The 21,163-nt window shown below is 50.2% G+C and overlaps 1 protein-coding gene across 1 annotated transcript; it reads right to left on the bottom strand.

The window, feature by feature from the left end:
* Nucleotides 1-13,091: 13,091 nt before the first annotated feature.
* LOC115651257 (galanin receptor type 2-like) lies at nt 13,092-14,093 on the bottom strand. Its single transcript, XM_030562193.1, has one exon. The coding sequence runs from the start codon at nt 14,091-14,093 to the stop codon at nt 13,092-13,094; it is 1,002 nt and encodes a 333-aa protein (XP_030418053.1).
* Nucleotides 14,094-21,163: the final 7,070 nt, after the last annotated feature.

The following is a 21,163-nucleotide window of genomic DNA, read 5'->3' as shown; positions in this document are numbered from 1 at the left end:
CTCATGATACTTTGGTGTTTTTCTTAAAGCCCCAGCCCCTCCTAGAGCCAGTTGATCAAGAGAGCATCTCAGCTTTAATTGAAAGACAAGTCTGAGTAACTTTCTAATGCTCACCCTTGTGGAGAAACTCTTTCCTGAGCAGCTCCTGAAGGCTCATAAAGGAGAAGACAAAGAAAAAGGAACCCAAAATTCATCATTGTATCAAAAGTGCATGATTTTAGACCAAACATTTTTTTTTAGACCTGACATGAGTTTAGACTGCTTGGGGTTGGCAGTACTGCAGCCTGGCCTTCCAGGGCACCCAGCTGGAGTGTCCTATACACACACAGGGTACTTTACTTTCACCTTGTCTCTGAGCAAACCCCAACTACTTCCAGACATTCCTCAACATCTCTAGTACCATTACAAACCACTATGTAGAGGTATAGGCAAGATTGCTGCTGACTGACACACCCACTGCTTTACAACAAGGAGATGCCATGTTAAGTTCCCTCAGCTATTCCGTGTCTGCGACACGTAAGGTTCGAGTAATGTTTTAATGGGGGAGGAACAACGGGACACAATAGAATTGGACTTTAGGGTTGCGACATTCCAAAGGAAAATGGGGCAGTTGTAAGGGCAGTCAACATGGGGAACTTGACCAGAACCGTGATTGCAGAGCAAACTAGTCTGGAATAAGTAGAGGGATAGTTGATGCTGGAGGGAAAAGCCAACTCTAGGGCTCGTCTACATGAGGAAATGGACTGGAGTAGCTGGTGTGGAATAAGTACCAGCTAGATGAGAGCACTCGCTATTTTGGAGTGGCTCATGTGAACACTCTCCTCTGTCATTAAAGTCACTTAATTCCAGGATAATCAGTGTGCTTCCAAAGGGAGCGATTCTTCCTGAATGGAGTGACTTTTATTCCAGAATGGGGCCACATGAACTTTTCCGGAATAGCTAGTGCCTGTACTTAGCTGGTACTTATTTCACACTAGCTACTCCAGTCCATTTCTACATCTGACCCCCCCCCCCCCCGCTCCACCCACCTTCTCCTGGACCAAGCCACCAGCCAGCCCACTTAGCCAGGGTCATAGCATGGTCACAACTTCCATTTGGAGCCCCACCTCCTGTCAGGGAGCACATGTCCCAGAGCTCCTCTGCCTTAACAGGCCCAGTCCTCCCCGCATCGGCTCACAGTGTCTGCTCTTAGGTGGCCCCACATGCTCAATGGCAAGTGCCTCTCAACAAGGACCCAGGATTTCTCCTGGCCAGGCTACCAGAGTTGTCACATACCTGAGCCCTCAGTCCTGCAAATAGTCCTGTGGTGCCCCCTGCCTCCCCCCCATGCCCAGCACTGCTTCCTCAGCCCCAGGCCCTGCTCAGGTGGGGCCAGCCACCACCACAACCTCCCCAAAGCATCCTGGGGAGCGTGAGTACAGCCTTCCATCTCTGCTCTCCCCCACACCCTGCATCCACCATGATGTCCCCAGACCCTCTACCATCTGACAGACGTGGCTTCCTGGCTCCGCATTCCCCCAAACCCAGCACCCCTCTACAGCAGGACACCCCTTTGGGGTGTTCTTGGGAGGAGGCAGCTGCCAGACAACCGGCTTAGACCCATTGTGAGGGGTGCTGTGCTTGGGGCTGAGAGGCCTAAGGGAAGATTGGACATGGGAGGATTGGGCTGACTGGCTAAGAACTCCAGGCCGCCTGCCAAGCTGACCAGCTGTGGGGCAGCAGCGCAGGATGGGAAGGCAGAGGTGTGTGTCAGACTCACCTTCCCGGGCCTGCTGCCCAGGTGCGGGGTCTGGCCAGGGGATTCAGCGCAGCGCGGAGCTGGGCAGCAGGGAGCCGGGCAGCAAGGCCAGAAAGGAGAATCAAAGCCTGGCAGTAGCTTAGGGTTAGCCGGCTTGACAGAGAAGACGATTTCAGTCAGTTAGGCTGGGTGTGAAGAAGCTGGGTTAGGAAGCTGGCCGATGATGGTTATTTACATGCACTGCAATGGCACCCAAGCAGGAGCGGCACCAGGGTTTTTGGCGCCCTAGGCGCAGGGCCGGCTCGGTCCCGCGGCTCTGGTGGACCTCCCGCAGGCATCCCTGCGGAGGGTCTGCTGGTCCCGCAGCTCCAGTGGACCTGCCACAGGCGTCCCTGCGGATGCTCCACCGGAGCCCCGGGACCAGCGGACCCTCCGCAGGCACACCTGTTGCAGGCACAGAGGGTGCCCGAGGCAAGCAACAGTGGTTCGTTGCCCAGAGTGCGTAACGCCAATAAACACACCAGGGTGGAGAAGCAAGCAAAGTTTATTTGAGATCTCAAAGCGGTGCTGGGAGACTTGACATGCCTCAGATCCAGCACCCCTACACAAGCGGCTTTTCCCTTTTTATAAGTTTTTTTTCTCTTTCTTCTTTCTTCTCCCCCCTCCTCCTCCTCCTTCCTCCTCCCCCTGTAGCAATTACGTAAGCGCAGGTGCATTAAGTAATCTTGGCCGCGGCAGCTCGTTATAAGTTTTCCTTCTGCAAGTTATCTTGTCCTTCTGCTAAAGGTGCACAGGCCTCATTATTTCTGCTTTAGACCAGTTAGAACTGTTGTAACTGATAACGGCTGTTACACTTGGCCTTTTAGGTCAATTAAAGTTCAAACATGGAGGGAGTTTTGTCTGCTGAGGCCTAAAACCAGGAAGGCTCCATACCCTTGTGGCCTTCCACCTTCCTGAGTTACTTAGGGTTATGCTTAGTGACACCAACAAATCCCTCCTTTGAGAAGACTCAACAAACTTTTGGCTGAGTTTTCTCATACTTTGAGGACAAAAAGCGATTAAGCTCTAGGGAGCTGGAGTGCTTTACAACAAGCAAGCAAGAGGAGAGTAACGATACACAACACCACACCAGTGAGCAAGAGGCGAACAATGCCTTCCCCTAGTCCCCCCAGGTTGGGTAACCAGCCCCAGAGGGAATCAGAAATAGTGGGTTCCCTTTCCTGGGCTTTCCACTGTTCAAAAGCCTGTTTGGCTGACAGGATGTGCTTGTTAATATCCTGTGCGCTTTCTGGGACATAAGTACAGCATTCATCCCCTATAAGGGCGCACACCCCGCCCTGGGAAGCCACACTTCCACCCAGAAAGTGTCCAAGTATGTCTTCGTGATCACAGATCAGATGGTATTCCTGATGCATCTGTAAGGGCAGTGGGCCAGATCTGGTACTCAAGATCACTCCGAATGGCCATCAGCTGGTCATTCAGGAAATCCCGAATTCCTAAACATACTAGATCCCACTACAATGCCTTCCCAGCCTCAGTTATATTCAATACCATTTTTCCTTGGTGTAGTACTATATTACATCTGTTATTTAACTATTCTTAGGTACTTTCAAAAGGCATTCCATTAATAGCATACATTATTAGTCACTGGAATGGTTTCAATACGGGTAAAATTTCTAGTAGCAGAACAAACTCTTTGGGTACTTGTTATTTAAAATCCAATTAGAGAGAGCTATACATGCTGAAGGATTTATCCAAAACACAGGGTGCAGCCTGTAAAATAAACCCCAAACTCCAATTAATACCACATTCCCAAACATGGGTCCCACAAATGTCCTCCCACCAGTGTATAATTCTTTGTTTCTTCACCAGGGTTAGTTCTTAACGTCCTTTCTAGTCAGGAATCCCTGGATTTTGGCAATTTTAGTGGAGTGAGTGTTCCTTCTTCTTTCCCAAAACAGTCATGGTGCAGCATCGTACAGAGGAGAGGTTACTAGCACATCACCCTGTAATGGTTTTGATTCTTCTAGAAAAATTCAAAGGCACGGTAAATCTGTCAGTGGACAAGGGAGAGGTTACTAGCACTTCACCTTGTACTTTTTCCCTACTGTCCAGAAGGCACAGTGGAGTTAGAAGGCAAAATAGGCTAATCATCAGTAGGAGAATTCTCCCGATGTGGAGTGGTCTTTTTGCAGTGAGAATCTTGGGTCCAAGCAGTCAGTCTTTGGCACTTCACAGTGGTGTTGGTAGGCAGCAGGACTTAATAAGGGCCTTTCCAGGGTGGAGCCAGAGCAGTCTTTCGTTGGTGGACCTTTACATCAATCCAGTTTCCTGGTTCCAAGGAGTGGCAGGGCTGCTAGGGTCTTTGGGTAGCGCTTCTTTACCTGTGAGAAAAGAAACCTAACACATTTCATTAGTGCCTGGCAGTGTTTTGCAAATCTCATAGCTGCATGGGCAAATCCAAGCCCTCCTTTTCCTGGTTGTCAGCCAAGTCTTGACTGTGAGCAGTGTCCTTGAGTGGAGTCAGTGTCTTATCTATAGCCTTAGCTTGCTAGTTAATTTTTTTTTCCAGTTAACTCATTTTGTTCTTTGTCCTTTTCCCCTTCTTGGATTCTTTTAACCTGCAAAGAGAACTTCCACTTTTCACTTATATACCTTTTTCCCAACAATGAAGACATAAACATTGTAATTATACAGTACATTAATCTTATTATTTAATATATGCCACACACACCCTTTTACTAAAATAACCTTATCACAGAGCTTTGGAGCAACAAGCCAGGACAAGCACACCCACTTTGAGGAGTTCACTCAATACAACCTCTAGTCCAATAGCCTCCCACCATCCCCAGCCCGCTGGCTAGAAATCTGAGGTAGCCAGAAAGATCCCATGTACAATATGGAGAGTGGGTTAACTTTTCATGTCTTTGCTTCCAAAGACTGTTGGTATGCAAATTTTAACAACAATTTTTGCAATTAACAACTTGGCCAATGAAGTTTCTTTTTCTTAAGGAAATGCATTAGACCTTAGTATTTCATATTCTCCTGATTTATCCAAACACTTTGTATTCCAAGTTGAACAAAACAAGTATCTGCATCTTAATGTAACCTTTTTGTTTAATTTTAAAATAGACTATTCTATGAAAATATTAAACACAACAATTCCGGCCACAAGACAAACACCACAGGACAGAACATAGAACACAAAACATAGTTCCTATTGGGCCAGTAAATGCATGGTACGTTGAATGCTGTTCAGCTAGCCTCAGTTTTCTCTGGTTATCTGAAAGACAAAAAAACAGAGGTCTACCCACCCCTTCCGGGCAGACAATCATCCCTTGAAATATACAAATACCCTTGTTGACTTCAGGCAAAACAGAGGAATTACCCCATATTTTCTTGTATTTGTTTCATAGGCAGTCCAGGTTTTCAATTACATAACACTGTATAAATTCTTCAGCTAATTTAACTAAATTGTTCATAGCCAAATCAAATGATTGCAGTCTAATAATTTCTTTGCCTGAATTTATTTACAAACATTTCACAGACACCAAGAACTTTCTTCTTTAGCATTTTTACAAAGTTCAACTGCTGTTTCCTCCAGCAACTACAGAGTTAACTTCTCACTCTCCCTTAAATCACTTGCTTGTCTCCCAACAGCCACTTTTATCAACTTCACTCACCATTCCAAGTAAGTCCTAGGTATTTGAAATCTCCATGCTTACACTTACTGACTCCTTCCTTCCACTACACCCTTAAAGTTTTCCAACCTGTTTTCCAATCTCTCTCTGTCTGTTGCCTGCCCGTCTGGGCCCGATCCTGCTTTTCTTGCTGAACCGTCCCTTCCATGGGCACCAACTTGTTCCACTACCAGTTTAGCTAGGAGGGTGGGCTTCTCAGCTAGCCCCCACCCCTCCTGGTCTCTTCCCATAAACATTCTTACTCACAAGACTACCCGAGTCCTCCCTCGTGAGGCTTGTCACCTGGACAAAAACACATGGCCCATATAATCCAAACCCCTTTAGAGGGTTTACCCAGAGACCCATCCATCTGTCTGCTGACACTTAAACAGAAAAGAGAATTACACAAAGCAGAGGAACTTATAGTCTAAGCTAAGCTTTCCCACTTCTATACACTGACCACTACAGGGGACAGGACAGAAGGATCTCAATTCGACCTCAGAGCTTCCTCGCACGCATGGCTTCCACTCTGAGGAATTACGAACGAGAGGTTCAGTTCTGCCCACAATCCTAACGCCCAAATGAACAGAGCAGAAAAACAATAGTAACCGGTTAAACAGAACAGAACCAGAACCAGATAGCGTTTCCTTATCCTATTAGGGCTCGCTTTTACTCATGCAGTTCTCAACATATAACACCAATAGTACCAAGCAAAGCAAACATAAAATAACAAGGGTAAAACAAATAGATGGTGTAAATTCTGCAGGGCTCCCCCCTTCTTAATTGCTCACCAAACTGTGACAAATTTCTGTTACCAATCTATCTCTCATGTCAGGTGATCAGGCTGACACTACAGGATCGTTGGGGGAAGATAAAGAAAACACACCATATAACTGAATTTTAAAGCTTCATTAATAAAATAATAAAACAACAACGGAGAGTGTTGGGAACGCTCCCACATCACTCAGGAAAATATTAATGCCCCAAGCCCTAAGCCCCTTTCATACTCACACACGTACGTCCAGACTGGCCACTTCTCTGGATAATGTTCAGAGAAGGGGGAGCGGTGGACGGGAGATTATCCTATATACAGCTTGTCCAGAATTTCCAACATGCTTCTGCTCTTGGGAGGGCTGTTCTCTTACACCCTGGAATATCCTGCGGCGTCTCTTTCAGAGATTCCAGTCCAGGTCGGCTGCCTGTGGCTTCTTTGGTGTCACCAAGCCACACCGGCTCCGGGGTCACAAAGGCACACTGTTGGATCTTACTGGACAGTTAAGCTTTGCAAACGTAATCTCAGTTCTGTAACTTATATTGCCTTTGGTTCACCTTTGTAAATTTTCCTTTTCCAAAGCCAGCTGGGGCCGAAAGCAGTTTTTCTTTGTACTTAGCATAGTCTGCGTTGATTCTTGACCTTGAACGCAGAGCAACTTTCTTTTTATCCCTGAGCCAAGCTGAATTTCAAATTAACCCATTCCTTTCCTCAATAGACAAATTTGTTCACACTGTGTCAAGGCTTTTTGGTGATTAAACGCTCCTCTTAGATGTATGATCTTATCTAGATTAAAGGACCTTCTAGTGGGCATTGTTTAGATGGATTTTCACGCGTGTAAATATGCCGATTTTCTAAATACCTGCAGGTTGTTGAACCATAATGTACATACATGTAATATGGGCGGGTACCCTTAGGGGGTGAAGTGGAATGTTTAGACTGCCCCCCCACCCATTTTCCACTTACACACACAGGGAGGGTGCCCTGTCCGCACTAGCGGCTCATAAACTAAGGATTTTTCCCTACAGGGCACTCACTCTGCTGACGAGGATGGTCACGACCCTCCTACACCTCCCTTCAGCAAAGAGCGTCGGCTAGTTTCTGGGAGATGGCGCTGCTTACTCTGATTGCATCCAGTGAGATGATCAGACTGTCAGTAGCCCACATGGAAAGGAAAGGGGAAGGGAAGATGGGTACACACACTCCTAGACCCAGGTAGCTTCCTCACCGCATGATGCCAGGCTGAGTCAGCCCACCATGGGTCGGACCTCCTAAAGATCCACTAGTTACCGGGCTTGCGTTAGAATTGTCCTGGTCACGAGCTTTTGCTTCACAGGGTACTCTGGGTGTCTTCCGGTAACAGTCACTCACACTGGCCCCCAGTACCATTCTGCATCTGATCTTGCTTTTTAGCTACAACAGAGAGAGAGAGTGCAGGTAGGACATAGGGTCTCCCCTTTCTAGACAGGTTCCTCCTTTGTCCCTGCACTATCCCTAACCTGCTTTTGAATCCTTGCACTCCGCCAGACAGGGGGAAGAACAGGAGCTACGGTGGGGGATTTTTTTTTTACAAGAGCTCTCCATACAAACAGCTTCAGAAGCTACCGGTTCACTGACAAAACAGGAGTAACTGGAGGATCGTGTTATAATTAAGTGATCCTTCCAGTGGCCACCTTTTCTTGTCCTCTAGTTGATACTGAGGCCAGTCTACTATACAGAACTTTTTCAGTTTGCTTTTAGTTAGTGGATCTGATCCAAACACTTCCCAATTCGCTAGAATGCATTCTAAGGGTGTACACCGTGCCCTGCCTATACTCTGTCTCTGCCCCATATCCTAGGGTGACACTGGGCGTCCCCAGGTCCTAACAGGCAAAAATCCAGACCACTGGACTGTTCCTACCTTATCCAAGGGACCAGTTCCTCACCATCGCCCTCAACTGCTTCTCCACTTCTCGAGCGCGTTGCACCATTGTGCCCTCTGGGGTCGGTCGAACTGCGTCTCCGCGGAGGCCCCCGGTGAAGTCACCGGTGTGCACTGGGTGTCGGTCGTCACCGCGATCCGTTGACCTCCAAGAGGGGTCCGGGCAAGGCTAATTTTCGCCTCCGCCCACCCAGGGACGCCAAAACTGTTGCAGGCACAGAGGGTGCCCGAGGCAAGCAACAGTGGTTCGTTGCCCAGAGTGCGTAGCGCCATAAACACACCAGGGTGGAGAAGCAAGCAAAGTTTATTTGAGATCTCAAAGCAGTGCTGGGAGACTTGACATGCCTCAGATCCAACACCCCTACACAAGCGGCTTTTCCCTTTTTATAAGTTTTTTTTTCTCTTTCTTCCCCCCCCCTCCTTCCTCCTCTCCCTGTAGCAATTACATAAGCGCAGGTGCATTAAGTAATCTTGGCCGTGGCAGCTCGTTAGTAAGTTTTCCTTCTGCTAGTTATCTTGTCCTTCTGCTAAAGGTGCACAGGCCTCATTATTTCTGCTTTAGACCAGTTAGAACTGTTGCAACTGATAACGGCTGTTACACCTGGCCTTTTAGGTCGATTAAAGTTCAAACATGGAGGGACTTTTGTCTGCTGAGGCCTAAACCAAGAAGGCTCCATACCCTTGTGGCCTTCCACCCTCCCGAGTTACGCAGGGTTATGCTTAGTGACACCAACACGCCTGTGGGAGGTCCACCGGAGCAGTCTGCCGCTCTCCCAAATCCTGGCGCCCTAGGCGACCGCCTAGGGCGCCTAAATGGAAGTGCCGGCCCTGCACCCAAGGGTTCCTAGCGAGGATCAGGGCCCCGCTGGCCAAGGGTGACACACACTGACAATTAGGGCATGATGGCTGTTAAAGCCTTGTGTAGCATTTCAGCAGTGCGCTGTGCCCTAGCTGCTTGGGGACTCAATGTGGGCGTAAATTCTGCTGCAGGGGGTTTCTGGGTTCTTGGGTTTTGGGGGGGGGGTCACTAGGGAAGGGCAGGAATAAGAACAAAGTCAGACACCAGGGGCAAAGTGTCAGGCCCCAGGATCAGGAATAGGTATTAGTGTGACTTTAAAAACCAGCAAGCCAAGGTGTCACGTCCTGAGGTGTAATCCAGCCCAGTGAGGGGCTGTGTCACACCCGCCCTGTGACCCCGAGTGCCTCAAAAGGCTCTGCTGCTGCACGTCTCCTGTCTGGACACATCCAGCCATCACATAAACATGCACTGAGAGTCTGTGCATTAAGCCCTGCTTCGGCGCCCCGACCCCGCAGCCTGCCGACAACACAAGCAGCCCCACTCTGCTTACACCTGGCAAAGGGACTCTAGCACCCCCTCTCCCCCGCCCCCATGTGCTTTGCAATGGCCAGCCCCTCTCCTGGATCGCTGAGAGGGATGAACATTTGTTTCCTCCTCTAAAGAAACAAAAGCACTTTACAGCTTATTACAAGGGTGGCCAAACTGTGGCCCACGAGCTGCATGCAGCCCCCCTGTCCCCCATTCTCCACCTACCAGACTGGGGTTGTGGAGAGCTCAGGGTGCAGGGGTGGGGCAAAGGGCTTCTGCAAGAGACGATTGGTGCCTGCTGAGAGTGGGGGGGGCACACTTAAAAAGTTCACTCCCCTCAACAGCTTGAGTCACACCCCCAGGCATTCCCCTCTCACCCTCAGTGCCCCTCCCAGCAGCTCCCAGGTGTCAGCTGCACATGGAGAGGCAGGGGAGCTGCAGGGAGTGGCCTCTGCTTTAGCTTTGCAAGGACAGGCAGCAGCAGCAAAAGCAGCAGCTCCAAGCTGTTTGCAGCTGCCTCTCCCCATGGCTGCAGCTCCCAGCTTGCTGGCTCCAGCAGCTGCCTTGCAGGAAGGGGCCCAGCTAGGGTGACCAGATGTCTCAATTTTATTTGGGTCTTTTTCTTATATAGGCTCCTATTACTCCCGCCCTCCCCCACCCCCGTCCTGATTTTTCACACTTGCTATCTGGTCACCCTAGGACCAGCAGCACCAGGTAACAGAGTGGGGCCAGCAAACCCTGGCAAAAATAGGGGTGTGGGGGGAAGGTCACATGTTGCCTCTGGCTTCTGCCCAACAGGGAGGGATTTTTGTGGTTCAGGGCTTCAGCAGGAGTGGGGCTGAAGCCCGGCAGGCGGGCCCCAGCTCTTGAACTTCTGAAGATTGTTGTATGTGGCGCAGATGGTCAGTAAGTTTGGCCACCCCCTGGCTTATTAACTTCACTGGGAGATTGTTAGTGGCTTAAGAGTGTGTTCCAGTGCTCAGCAGACAGGACTCGGGTTCTGCTTAGGGCCTTCCACTGTGACCTTGAGCAGTTCGTTTTACCTCATGTTCCTCATCTGCAAAGGAGAAAAACCAGGTTGTGAGACTTCTCTGCAGAGCACTTTGAGAGCCCACGGATGGAAGGTACCAAGTACTGTTGTTTTATTATTAGGAACCCAAGAAAGAATCCTTGCTAGTTGGGGTGGCACAAGTCCTGGCTCTAGAGTGCTAGTGGGTGGATTGTAGGCTACGTGTGTGAGCCAGCCTGTGTCGGTGCCGGGAGCTGGGAAGAGCCGAGACAGTGGGAGCCTGGACATGTGGGAGTTGTCTTGATAGTCACGTCTCTCATCTGAATGCAGAAATCCAGGGTCTGTGGCCATTCTTTCTCTTAGAGTCTGTCAGCAAAAATAATCTGTCTGTTATAAAAGCCTTTTGCTCCAGTCTCTCTCTGGCTGTCTCCTGAACTGAGCGAGAGAGACAGAAGGCCAGTCACTCATGCTGCCATGCCATTAGGTCAAGCCGGTGTCTGAATTTTTAAAAATGGCCATGTTAGGGGCTTGCATACACTCAGTGGCATTCATATTTATGATTGATGCTGAGCACTGGGGATCATTTGTTTTGCTGCAGAAATTGGTCTGCGTTTCATGAGATTTGCCAGGCCCTGAGGAACAGTGAGGCAGGTGCAGTGATGCTGTAATAACCCACACAGAGAAAAAAGAAAATGGGGGATGAGGCTTCAGGGGTGTGTGTGTGAAGGTTGCGTGTGCATGTGTGTGCATGTATTTGTGTGTGTGTGCATGTGTGTTGAAAATCATAGCCCAGCCCTAACATACGTGACTAACTTTTAATCAATAAAGCACAAAACTCTACTAGCTCTCAAGTGGGAATCTCAGTAGCACTCAGCTCTGTCCTACCTCTGCTCCCATCCAAGTCGACAGCAGAATCAGGCCAAGGCTGAGATGGTGGAAGATCCTGGTTCTGTTTCTCAAACCAACTTCCAGCAGTAGCCGCTCTTTGCTGGAATTCCTCCTCCACGGGGACACCCCCCCCATCCCCCGGCCTCTAGACACTGGCCAGACTTAGGCCTTGTCTACACTAGAAAATGTTGCATGGGTGTGATCACATCCTCCATGGGTCAGAGTTACTGCTGGGACAAGCCCAAACCACTATCCCAAGTCCAGATTTTGATAGTGGCTCCTATTTTCATGATGGGCTGAACCATAACTCCAGATCTAAAATCCCCTTCCCACCTAAATTCTTGGCTCAGGGTTTAGCTTTTTTTAATTTCTGGGGGCACTGAAAAAAATAGGAACTACTTGCAGACCCTGGACCTGGGATTGGGGGGCTCATATCAACAGTAATACTCCCCTCCAGGGTTTGATCATATCCAGAGCAGAGGTGAAGTGTGGCACTTGGAAGCACAAGGCACATGTTGCTCTTCCTGCCTGTGGCAACAGGCTGTATTAATTTCAGTGCAGCAAGAGCAAATCCAAAGAACTGAAAATCAGATAAGCAGGAAGGCCCTTCTGATACGCTTCTGTCGGGGGCTGGGAGAGGGGGTTTGTCAGGTGCAACAGAGCCTTTTAGTGCCTGATTACTCCTAAGGGACAACTTGAGAGATCCAGCCTCCCAAACACTTACTGCTGGGCACCATGTTTGCTACTGCACGGCAACCACCCAGGTGGTTCTAGCAACAACCCTGTGATAGCAAAGAAGCAACTTGGGTCCAATCCTCCCAGTTATTGGCTTCCAAAGGGCTGGGGAACAAGGAGTGCAGGCCTGAGCTCTGGCTTGCACAGAGGTGTAACATTTCTTGTACACTGAGTGGACTCTATAGTAAATTGGAGGGTCTGGGTCATCCCTGACCTGTGAATTGTCCAGTGCCAACGTGGCGAGACAAGCATTCAGTACAAACCTGCTTTTCTTTTCTATAGCATCTGCCGGAGTTCTGTCATGCGAGATGGAGGCGCTGAGGATCACGTGATATCAGTGACAGCCCCGGTGTCTAGTAAATATGCTCGAGCAATAACACGAACTTACCAAGTCTGTGCAGGGGCCCCAAAATGCACAAAACCCAGAGCGAGCGCTCGCTGCTGTTTAGACAGGCCTGCAGCACTAGGAACGGCCAAACTGCATTATCCAGTCCAGAATCATCACTGGGAGAGTGCCCTGCCCCAGCTGCTTCAGAGGAAACCTCCTGGTGGGCAATTCCTGTCCATGGAGGAAGTTTCTTCCTGACTCCAGGGAGTCAATGTCAGTTAAGATGTTGAATCATGCCCTGAACGTTTAATCCCTTCTATTTTTTCCTAACACAACAGTGATTCTTATTATCCATAGACCTGTCCAATCCTTTTTCCATCCTGCTAAGCTTTTGTGCTCAGTCATATCTTGTAGCAATGAGTTCCACAGGTTAATTATGCTTTGTGGAGAAACAAAAAGAAACGAAAAGAAAGAAAGAATTTCCTTTTCATCAATTTTAGATTTGCTGCCTTTCAGTTCCATTGGCTGCCCCCTAGTTCCTGTTTTACCACAAAGAGTAGAGAGGAGCACCCAGTCTATCTTCTCCCTCCTCTTCATTACTTTGTATCTTTCCACCACGTCCCCTCTTACCCGCCTCCTCTCTTAACTACATACCACTCCTCCGCAGATGAACTGCCTGCTCCGTGTTCCAGCTCACCTGGCGCCTCTCCGAAAGAGCAGCTTTTTCAGGCTGCCCCGAAACTGGTCCGAAAGGGAGAAGCAGATGAGGGGGCTCACGGAGCAGTTGGAGTAGGCTAGCACCATGGCCAAACTGGAGGACACGAAAGCCGCAGGCGTCTGAGAGAGGTGGTGAGTGGCAGAGAGGTAGATCACCACAGAACAAGGTATCCACATCAGCACAGAGACAATCACCACGGTCAGTATCATGACAGTGGCCTTCTGGTTGAGTTGGGTGCTCTCTGATGAATGGACCACGTGGGTGTTCCGGCACCAGAGGAACTGGACAATCCTGGAGTAACACAGGAGCATCAGCAGCACAAAGGGGAGAAAGGCAATGCCCCTGAAGAGGAGGAAGTACAGGAAGGTTTGCTCCGGGGTCAGGAGGAGCACACAGTAATGGGTGTCTCCAACCACCATGACCCTTTGGTGCAGCCAGTTGGGGATGGAGATGAAGAAGCCCAAAAGCCACATGCTCATACACAGCAGGAGCCCCTGGACCTTACTGGTGGAGAAGGAGCAGGTGGGATGGACCACAGCCACGTAGCGCAGGATGGATGTGGCCACCATGCTGTAAAAGCTGCAGAACATAGTCCACATGGAGAGGCTCTGGCTGCTGACAGAGACGGCCACCCCCATCTGCCAGTCCTCCTGGAGAAAAGTCAGCAGCAACACCTTGACATTGCAGAGAAGGAAGAGCAGGTCAGAGACGGTGATGCTGATCATGAGGGTGCTGGTCAAGGTGGAGATGTGGCTGCTGCTGCTGCTGCTCTGGAGACCCTCGATCAGGACCAGCAGCATCAACAGGTTTTCTACAAGACCAACTAACAAGATCAGGCTGCAGACAGCAGCAAAGATGTATCTGAGCTGCCTCATGGCCAAGCCAAGGAAGCTGTGTTCCATGCCGTGTGCGGTGGTGTCATTCAGGGAGCTGTCGGGGGCAAGGAAGACAACGGCTGTGGTGGCTGGGAAATCCATCATTCCAGCTTTAATGAAAGCGGAACAACAGAGTCTAGAATAATAATAACCAATAATACCCATTGGGTCCTGCTGTCATAACTGCTGTCTGGCCATCCCATGTACTTTACAAACATAGCAGCAGTCCTGGCAGGAAGGGGATTAGCCTAATTTTACAAATGGGGAAACTGAGGCACACAGGAACACTAATTTACCGAAAGTCATGCAAGGAGTCAGTAAGGGCAGGGCACAGACTCCAGGAGTCCCACTAGCTTGACCAGACAGCAAGTGTGAAAATTGGGACAGGCTGTGTGTGTGTGTGTGGAGGGGGGGTAATAGGCACCTATGTAAGAAAAAGCCCCGAATATCGGGACATCTGGTCACCCTAGTCCTGACTCCTTGCCCTGTGCTTAGCCCAATATGGGCAGGGATCACCCAGTGCATATCCACTAGCCAGGTGTGACCTCGCTAGAGGGATGTCGCCAGAACGATGCTCAGTCTGCCATCATCATTCACCATGAGGCTACTCCCGAATGGCTCTTCTCCGGCCACTGAGTTACTGCCCATCCCCTGCCCCCATTGTGCAAAACAGCAGCTTCCAGGTCTTGCTCAGTTCTGCGTATTGGGCACCTTTGCCTGCTGCAGGGAGCATCCTTTCTAAGGGATGAGTTATTCCTGTTTCCCTTCTGATTCTTTGAGAGCACACACTACAGTGTAGCTGCTTCAGGACTCCCAGTTTAACCCACCCCCTCTACTCGGCTCATGAGCCACCCCAGCCTTGGCTCACAAAGCTGGATCAATAAGCTCAAGGAATAGAGACGTGTGCTGTTGGATCCAGAAGAGCCAGGTTTGGTCCCTGCTGCTGTAGCGTTCCTGCCTGCTTAGCCAGCTGCTGCACTAGAAAGAGCCGATTTGCTGCTGGTCAAGCTGCTATGGGCTGGAGAACATGGTTAGAACATGAGAATGGCCATACTGGGTCAGACCAAAGGTCCATCTAGCCCTGTACCCTGTCTTCTGACAGTGGCCAATGCCAGATTCCCCACAGGGAACAAACAGAACAGGTAATTATCAAGTGATCCATCCTCTGTCGCCCATTCCCAGCTTCTTCAAACAGAGACTACAGACACCATCTCTGCCCATCCTGGCTAATAGTTATTCATGGATCTACCCTCATGAATTTATCTAGTTCTTATCTGAACCCTGTTATAGTCTTGGCCTTCACAACATCCTCTGGCAAAGAGTTCCACAGGTTGACTGTGCATTGGGTGAAGAAATACTTCCTTCTGTTTGTTTTAAACCTGCTGCCTATTAATGTCATTTGGTGACCCCTAGTTCTTGTATTATGCGAAGAGATAAATAACACTTCCTTATTTACTTTCTCCACACCAGTCACAATTTTATAGACCTCTATCATATCCCCCCTTAGTTAAACAAAAAGCCTTGTTCTTTGAACTTGCAATCAGCCACTGGAGGGGCGGGAATCCTGAGCCCTGAACAAGCAGATGCTGTTTCACACGCAGTGACATCAGCCAGGTACTGTGAGGCCAAGTGACTCTTGACTTTAACTTATGGGAAAAGAACAAAGCAGGAAGGAACAGGAGTAAGATCCCCATGAGAGTGAGTACAACACCCCACTACGCAGCCATCTGAACCCACCAGAAATCAGCCATCTGCAAACAGTGGAAATGTAAAGGTACAGTAGCCAGAAAATAAAACCTAGGATGAAGCTAGGTAACCGCCAGGCCCACCTCTGCCTCCTGCCCCCACCCCTCAACTAGCTCTTTGAGCCTCCTTCTGCTTAGGCAGAAAAATGTTTTGAGAAAATAACCTTTGGAAATAAACTCATCCATTTGTGCCCCCTCCCATACCGTCCGACTCTCCCCACATCTCTCTAGCCAAGCCATTTATTCTCCAGTGCCCTGCCCTGGGGAGTCGACTGAACAGATGAAGATTCCATCGTCTCTCTTTCTTTTCTACAACATCTGCACTGCAGAAGCAGCGTATGTGTCCTGTCAGCTCACTGGGAGGAAAGGCCGGCCTTGCATTCAGGTTCTAGGCATCAAGACTCCTGGATTCTCTTCCTAGTTCTGTCCTGGGTTCACTGTGTGACCGTGGGAATGTCAATTCCCTTCTCTGTGCCTTGGTTCCTCCTGTGCGAAGGGGAAATCATGACACCGACCTCCCTCCCGGGGGCCGGGAGCAAGGCTAAGTGATTTAATGCTTGTGGAGTGCTCAGACCCTAGCGTGACGAGATCCAATAACTGAGTCGGTGGAGTTAAAGCAGGGAGGACGCTGGTATACAGGACCCAGAGCCAACTCTTAGCCTTCAGACCCACATGGTCTCCACATTCGCCCTAGCTCAGAAACTCCCATGTTCTCAGCCTCCTGGAGTTCTCCTAGTCTAGGGCTGGTCCTTTGTTCTGGTCTCTGCCCCTACCTCACTCTATACTCACACCACCTCCCAGGCCCCAACCACCCTCACTCACGCCCTTCAACTGGCTTCTCTGCTGGCTGCCAACCTGACACTGCTGAGTAACAAAGGGCACTGGGAGAGGGACCGTGCCCCTCTAGGCACATTGCACATGAGCCACCTAAGAGGTGCCAGGTTCTAATGAGGATTAGTTTCTGCCAGCCTGGCCCAGAGAGCAGCTGGTCGCCTGGACGTGCAAGGCTCCATGTTGGGTGCTCAATCACCTAGGCCAGTTAGAGGTGAATCCTCTGCATCCACTCAATGAATTACGGTGTTATTGTGCGACTAGTAATTAGGACACCTGCCCCATTGGCTTGGCTTTTAGCTCACAGCTTCATTCCCTCTGCCGCTTTGTTCATTCTCATTGTAAAACAGGAACACAGCTCAGCTCTCGCCAGAGACTCCAGGTCCAGAAAGGACCATTGTGATCAGGGTTAGCATTATGTTTTTTGCCACCCCAAGCAAAAAAAATTTTGGCTGCCCCCCTGTCATAAACAGATAGCTAAGGGTTAATGTCTCTTCCACCTGAAGCACCTGACCAGAGGACCAATCAGGAAACCGGATTTTTTCAACTCTGGGTGGAGGGAAGTTTGTGTCTGAGTCTTTGTTTTCTGTCTGCCTGCTTTCTCTGAGCTTTGGAGAAGTAGTTCTGTTTTCTAATCTTCTGTTTCTAAGTGTAAGGACAAAGAGATCAGATAGTAAGTTATATGGTTTCTTTTCTTTGGTATTTGCATGAATATAAGTGCTGGAGTGCTTTGATTTGTATTCTTTTTGAATAAGGCTGTTTATTCAATATTCTTTTAAGCAATTAACCCTGTATTGTGTCACCTTAATACAGAGAGACCATTTGTATGTATTTTTCTTTCTTTTTATATAAAGCTTTCTGTTAAGACCTGTTGAAGTTTTCTTTACTGGGAAATTTCAGGAAAATTGAGTCTGTACTCACCAGGGAATTGGTGGGAGGAAGAAATCAGGGGGGGAGATCTCTGTGTGTTGGATTTGCTAGCCTGATTTTGCATTCCCTCTGGGTGAAGAGGAAAGTACTTTTGTTTCCAGGACTGGAAACGGAGAGGGGGAGTCACTCAGTTTGGATTCACAGAGCTTGTGTCTCTGTATCTCTCCAGGAGCACCTGGAGGGGGGAAGGGAAAAAGGATTATTTCCCTTTGTTGTGAGACTCAAGGGATTTGGGTCTTGGGGTCCCCAGGGAAGGTTTTTCAGGGGGACCAGAGTGCCCCAAAACACTCTAATTTTTTGGGTGGTGGCAGCAAGTACCAGGTCCAAGCTGGTAGCTAAGCTTGGAGGTTTTCATGCTAACCCCCATAATTTGGACGCTAAGGTCCAAATCTGGGACTAAGGTTATGACACCCCCATCCCAGCCCTGGGCTCCCCCCCACACACCCTGCTGCTGCCCCAGCCCTGGGCTCTCCCCCCATCCACCAACACCCCCTGCCACCCCAGCACTGGGCTTCCCCCTTTCCCTCCCACCAGTGCCCTCCCCCCACCCCACTGCCACCCCAGCCCTGGGCTCTCCCTCACCAGTGCCCCCCCACACTTTCTGCCACCCCAGCCCTGGGCTCTACCCCCCCCCACCTGCACCCTCCTTCCACCGCAGCCTTGGGTCACTGGTAATTCGCTCCCAGGGCAGGTCATTCAGCAGGAATTTTGGATGTGCACAAAACACAGACAGGATTGGTTCCCATATGGTTGCAGAACTGCAGTAAAGTGGAACAATTTTCAGCTTGTGTGATTGGAGGATATCTGGATGCATATTATAAGACTGTCCTCCATAAATGAGGAAAAGTTGAGGTGCCTTTATTATTCTTTTGTTCTACTCTTTCTTTCTATGGGGAATTTTCCAATGCAATATGAGTGTCTTCCTTTTAAACAAACAAAAAAAAACAAGGCAATGGCTGTTGAAAATAGTAATTCCAGTCTTAATAACCACTGGGAAGCATTTCTTGCTCGATCTTATCCTACTTTTTCTACAGCAAGTTACAGTGGATCAGTATATTTGATTTAAGAGAAATGAAGTAACAGCTGCCCAAACTGAGCTTGAGCACGCCTGAATTTTGAGGTGTTCACATCTGGAAGGCAGGTGCTGGGGGGGGCGAGGGGGCTGTGGGCTCTGCGGGGGAGCACAGCAGCATGTATGCAGCAGCGTGTCTGGAGCTGCACGGAGCCAGACATGCTGGTCTGAGTGGCACAGTAAGGGGGCTGGGGGGTTGGAGAAGGGGTAGGGAGTTCTGGGGGGGCAGTCAGGGGACAGGCAGCGGTTGGATAGGCATGGGAGTCCCAGGGGTTTGTCAGGGGACAGGTAGGGAGTGGGGTCCTGGGGGGAGGTTGGGGGGGGTCTGAGGAGGGGGAAGTTGGGGACAAGGAGAAGGGAGGCTCAGATATGGGGTGGGGTCCTGGGGGGCAGTTAGGGGCAGGGGTCCCGGGAGGGGGCAATCAGGGGACAAGGACCAGCAGCACTTAGATGGGGGGGTGGAGTCCGGGGGGGCAGTTACTGGCAGGGTCCCGGAAGGAGGTGATCAGGGGACAGGGAGCGGGAGGGGAGTTGGATGGATTGGAGTTTCTGTGGGGGGCAGTCCGAGGGAGTGGATGGTGGCAGGGTGGGGCTAAACTCCCCATGGAGTGTCCTGTTTTTTGAATGTTAACATATGGTCTCCCTACCACTCACACCACGCTGCCGCATGAGGTACCCCTCCTTCCTTTCCAGTTGGTGGTGGCCAAGGGAATGCTGGGAAATGTAGTTCTTACTCTGCTTCAGGGCTGGCCCTATAGGCAGGGAGCTAAACAATGAACTACAGCTCCCAGAGCCCCCTGTTGGTTCTCAGCTCCTGTGCCGCCCCTGCAAATGGGCTGCCCCAAGCAGGTGCTTACTTTGCTGGTGCCTAGAGCCGCTCCTGATTGTGATCATCTAGCCTGACCTCCTGCACAGCACCCTCCACAGGACCTGCCTGGATTCATTCCTGTGTGAATGAGAGCAGATCTTTGCTAAAGAAAAATATCCCATCTTGATTTTTAGCTCATCAGCGATGGAGAATCCTCCATGACCCTCAGTAAACTGATTAATTGCTCTCATTGGTAAAAGCAGATGCTGTGTTTCCAGTATGACCTGGTCTAGTTTCAGCTTCCAGTCATTGCACCATTGGCTCTGAGCCAGTTCAGTATCCGTTCCCCATGTAGGCTCTCAGTGATTAAGTCACCCCTCAAGCTTCTCTTGGCTAAGCTGAACAGATTGAGCTCCTTGGCCAGACCCACAATGATCCATAGCCACCCAAGTCCCAGTTTTGGCTCCACTGCAAGCCGCAAAACTCCCCTGGCCCCTGCAGGCACCTAAACTGCCTGGCTATGTTTTCCAGATTAAAAGTCCCTCAGCCTCTTTGTTTCTGCCTCTTTCCCTCTTGACTTACTCCAGAGTGATTCAGAGCCCAGCAAAAGAGGCATTTGGCCCCAAAAGACGTGGGCAGGGTAGTTAGATGTGGTAGGTGCACTTAGAGGCCACTCACCAGATCAGGTCCCATTTGCAATCTGGCCAGAGAAGGAGAAAGCGGTGCTGGTGCCACTGCCCAGCGGTTTGAGCACACACCTGGGATGTGGGAGAACCAGGGTCCATTCCCCCCTCTGCCACAGAGGGAGGAAGAATTTGAACAGGGCTCTCCCACCTCGCAGGGGAGAGAGAGTGCTAACCACTGGGCTAAGAGTTAGCAGGTGGGCACCTCCTCTGGCCATTCTGAGTGGAGCAAGCCTAACTCATTCCCAGAAGAAACGCCTTAAGTGCCTGGAGCTACCTGCCTCCAGGTTCCCTTTCCTGGATCACTAGCAGAGCGAGGTGCCTCTCTCTGAGAAAACACTGGCTTAGCACAGCCCATCACTCAGCGTCTCCCCTCTGCTAGCTCAGGCAGCTCCGCACCCAGTGTCTGGCTTGGTGGGTCCCATTCTCAATCTTTCAACTGCAGCGGCTTGAACACCCAAGCTAATGGACACTTGCTGCAATCCCTGTGCCAAACCCAGCAACTGCTGCAGAGAAATGGCTCTTCTGAAGCCAGTGAAACACCTTCTCTCTCTCCCCAGGGACTGAGCCATTTGTACCACCTGCATCTGGAGGAAGAAACTCACCTGGCTCAGGAGCCCAGACGCAGGCCTGCTGGCTGGGCGAGGGCAGCGCTTGAAGCCTTCTAGGCTGTGTCAGCAGCTGCAGGGCATATTATGCTCCCTGGCCACATGGGAAATGGGGAGGGAAGAGAGCGGTTTCCCCCAGGCTCCCTGGGGCTGTGCAAATCAGGCTAGAAAGACTCAGTTCTCTGTGCAGACTTGTCCCAAAGCTGCCTGTGAGGGAGTGTGTGAAAGGGGGAAGCTATTTTAATCCTCAGCTTTCCAAAGACACATAGAACCAAGTCCCCTGCGACCACTCGTGGTCACTAACGAGCCGCTGACAGGATTTTTCAAGCCAAGGGGGTTGTTAATTTATACCTCCGTAACCCTCGCCAGCAGTTCCCAGTGGGCGTGCTGCATTCTCCGCTTCCTCTGCTGCAGCGTCGGCAGGGTCGGGGGGCTGCGATTGAGCAGTGGGTGGGATCCAGCCCGTGGGCAATGCTGGATCGAAGCTTCCATACA

The sequence above is a fragment of the Gopherus evgoodei genome, chromosome 4 (assembly GCF_007399415.2).
Source record: "Gopherus evgoodei ecotype Sinaloan lineage chromosome 4, rGopEvg1_v1.p, whole genome shotgun sequence".
Taxonomy (NCBI): domain Eukaryota; kingdom Metazoa; phylum Chordata; order Testudines; family Testudinidae; genus Gopherus; species Gopherus evgoodei.
Note: the sequence above shows the minus strand (reverse complement) of the source record. Positions and strands in the feature narration are given on the sequence as shown.